Source organism: Cannabis sativa, chromosome 6 (assembly GCF_029168945.1).
Source record: "Cannabis sativa cultivar Pink pepper isolate KNU-18-1 chromosome 6, ASM2916894v1, whole genome shotgun sequence".
In the NCBI taxonomy this organism is placed as follows: domain Eukaryota; kingdom Viridiplantae; phylum Streptophyta; class Magnoliopsida; order Rosales; family Cannabaceae; genus Cannabis; species Cannabis sativa.
Genome location: NC_083606.1, coordinates 69,998,698 through 70,002,226, shown reverse-complemented (window position 1 = coordinate 70,002,226; position 3,529 = coordinate 69,998,698). Strand labels below are relative to the sequence as shown.

The window sequence follows — 3,529 nt, the reverse complement described above, 5'->3', positions numbered from 1 at the left end:
AATTCACATAATAACTAATAAAATAATTTAAATTATAATTAAAATTCACATAACAACCCATATAAGATAATTTCTCTATTTATTTTAGTATCGAAAAAAGTTTTTTTATTAATTTCTTTTTTTTTTCAATTTAAGAAAATTCTAAATTATTTATAGTGTCCAAAATAAAATTAAACAACTATAATAAAAAAAACAACCACACATGTAATAAAATATTTTAACTTTATTATTAGTATTTAAATTATTCGAGATTTCTAAAAATTGAATGGTGGTACTAAAATAACTATTAATATATACAATTATAAAAGAAAAATAACTAAAAAACTAAAAAAATTGTACCAAAATACTTTTTAAGAGGTATAATATAGACTTACCCAAAATTAAAATATTCCCTATTTTTTTTTAAAATAATAATAATAATAATAATAATAAAAATTGCATCAACTTGTCGGTCTTTTTAACTCTCTTCCTTCTATAAATTCCTTTCCCTCAACACGCAAAGTCCCCTCTTCTCTTCTCTTCTTCTCTTCTTTGATCATTTTTGAGTTTTTTCTTCAATCAAGATCCAAACTTTCCTCTCAGATCCATCTGGGTTTTCAAAATTTTCCTCTAAAATCTCTTATTTTCCCTCAAACCCAGAAACTTCCCCTGTTTGTTTCCCGGGAAAATTTTCTCTCTCATCTGGGATTTCGCTCTGTTCTTAACTTTCCCAGCTTTTTTCAAAAAACCCACTTCAAAAAAAGCTTCCCATACAACAACTTAACAAAAAAACAAAAAATCTAATCTTAATGCTCAATATAGTTTTCTTGATGTTTGAGATTCATGTCTGCAATTCTCAGTGAAAACCTTCTCTTTGAGTGTATGATAAATTCCACATTCAGACGCAGGACCCAGTTGGTTCAATCTTTCTCAGTTGTTTTCCTTTACTGGCTTTACTACGTTTCATGATTTAAACATCTTTCTCATCACCCCAATTTTAATTATTTTCCTAATTTTATATATATAATATATAATAATAAAGTCTCTGTTTTTATTTTCTTTTTTGAGTTTTTATTTTCTTTTTCACCATCTGGGTCCCTGCTATAATAATTAATCCAATATTATTATCAATAATTTTCTCACAACAATGGCTTCATCAAGTGGAACATCATCAGGTTCGTTTCAAAACTCAGGTTCAGAAGAAGATTTACAGGCTTTAATGGATCAAAGAAAGAGAAAAAGAATGTTATCAAACAGAGAATCTGCAAGAAGATCAAGGATGAGGAAACAAAAGCATTTAGATGATCTAACGGCTCAGGTTTCACAGCTTAGAAAAGAGAATCATCAGATCATGACAAGTGTCAACATCACAACACAACACTATCTCAACGTTGAGTCTGAGAATTCAATCCTCAGAGCCCAAATGAGTGAACTCACTCATAGACTTCAGTCGTTGGATGAGATTATTAACTTTCTAAACGCAACTAATAATGCTGTCGTTTTGGGTGGAGGAAGTGGATCCAACGGTGGAGATCATTTCATGACTGGTGGGACTTGTTTCGGTACGGTTGAGCCTATGGAAAGTTTTCTGAACCCTTTGAATTTTTCAACCATGAACCAACCTATTATGGCTTCTGCAGATGTTTTTAATCAGTACTAAATTACTAATTATTGATTAATGGAGTAGTCCATAATGGGTTTAATTTTCTGGGATTTTCCATGGTTGAGAACTTTAGAAGAGAGAAAAAAAAAAAGAAATATTGGGTTTAATATATATATATATTATAAATAATTTAAGGAATAAATTAAAGAGTGTTGTTTGTTTGTTGTAATATTATTATATATAATTAATATTACGAGTCTTGTTTAATTAATAATTATAATTAGTGGGGTTTAATTTTTATTATGTGCTAATATTGTTGTAAAAGGGGGTTTTATTATGTTGTTTTGTTTTAATTAATGGAAATTATCATTGTATTTTGTAGCCAATTAATCTGTCTCTTTTAAGTAGCTATAATATTGTTTATTATTAATTTATTATTATTGTTATTAATTGTCACCAGGTTCTTTTGTTTGACTAAACTCCAAAGTTTTAATTTTTTAATTTTTATTTATTTATATATATGTGGGGTCTATTCTATATAGAAAGATATTTAATAGTGTTTGGTTTTATTTGGTGGCCGTAGTTATAATACATACATATGTATAGGCACTACAAAAAGTTTAGTTTTTTTTTTAATGAAAAAATGTTTAGTTTTAATCACAACAAAATTTATAAAAGAAATTTTAACTAATTATAAATTATTATTTTTATGTTGTGATTAAAAGATTCGTGATTAAAAGTATTAGTCATAAAAATTACAATTTGTTGCGATTAAATATATTTTTCGTCACAATATTTATCGTGATCCTAAAACTATATTAGTGATAATTTGTAGATAAATATTATGTTTTAGTTACAAGTAAATTTTTGTTGTGACTAAAAGTCACATTTAGTTAAAAAAAATTTATGTTGTGACTAAACTTTTTTTTACTAAAAGTAACAATTTTTCGTAGTGACATATATAAATGTTCAAAGTGTGAAGTTATAATTCCACACCACTACCAATAAAAACTTAACAAGTGGATATATAAATGCATGTATTTATACAAAAAAAGACAAACTAATGGTGATTAATTCTTAATGAAATGATCCCACTTTTACCAAATATCGGTTATGTAAAATTTAAAATAAAATTCATTAAATCAAATGTATATATCCCATATATATAACCCTAAAGGTTAAATTATATTTTTGGTGAATTTTCAAATTCATACTCTATTGAATTCAAGATTTTCTTTAGAGTAGGGTGGTTGGGGTCGTTACCTAGGGCCTAAAGAGGTCTTTCAATTTTCTTTTCTTAAATATATGTATTTAGGCTAATTAAATTATAAAATTAGACAAAAAAAATTAAAATCTAATAATCTCATTAATTTAAAAATATTTTTAACAGTCTTAAAATATCATGAGACAGAATTTGGTATATGTCAAAGTTTAGAGGACAAAAATCTTATTAATTAACGTTAACATTAGCCCCAAAAATAATTTTTGCTATAAAACTATTAAGAAATTTATTTGATTTTTTTAAATTTTGCTCCAATTTCTATAAAAGCTAGAGACAACCCTAAATTCCTTAATTGTATACTACATTACTAGACTCACAACAAAAAATATTGTGGCTATAATAGAATAATAATAATAATAATTAATATGTGTGTATTAACAACAATTTGAAAGTATTTTATGAAATTTTTTATATATTTAGTGTTAGACATATTTTATCTACATATACTATATTGCATAATAATAATGAGAATTTTATATAAAAAATAATGGGGTTAATTTGGAAAAATATTAAATAAATATTAGAGTATTTTAAGTGATCATAAACTATATATATAGAATAAATGTAAGTTAATTATTGGGTGAAGTCTATTAATCATGCATACTAATTGATGGCTCTCACTATCTGTAAGGTAACATGTTTGAAAAAATGAACATTTTAATTTT

At 25.3% G+C, this 3,529-nt stretch overlaps 1 protein-coding gene across 1 annotated transcript; it reads left to right on the top strand.

Moving 5' to 3' along the window:
- The first annotated feature begins 464 nt into the window (after positions 1 to 464).
- Positions 465 to 1,968, top strand: LOC115725298 (bZIP transcription factor 11). The gene has a single exon (XM_030654763.2). The coding sequence runs from the start codon at positions 1,127 to 1,129 to the stop codon at positions 1,637 to 1,639; it is 513 nt and encodes a 170-aa protein (XP_030510623.1). The 5' UTR covers positions 465 to 1,126; the 3' UTR covers positions 1,640 to 1,968.
- Positions 1,969 to 3,529: the final 1,561 nt, after the last annotated feature.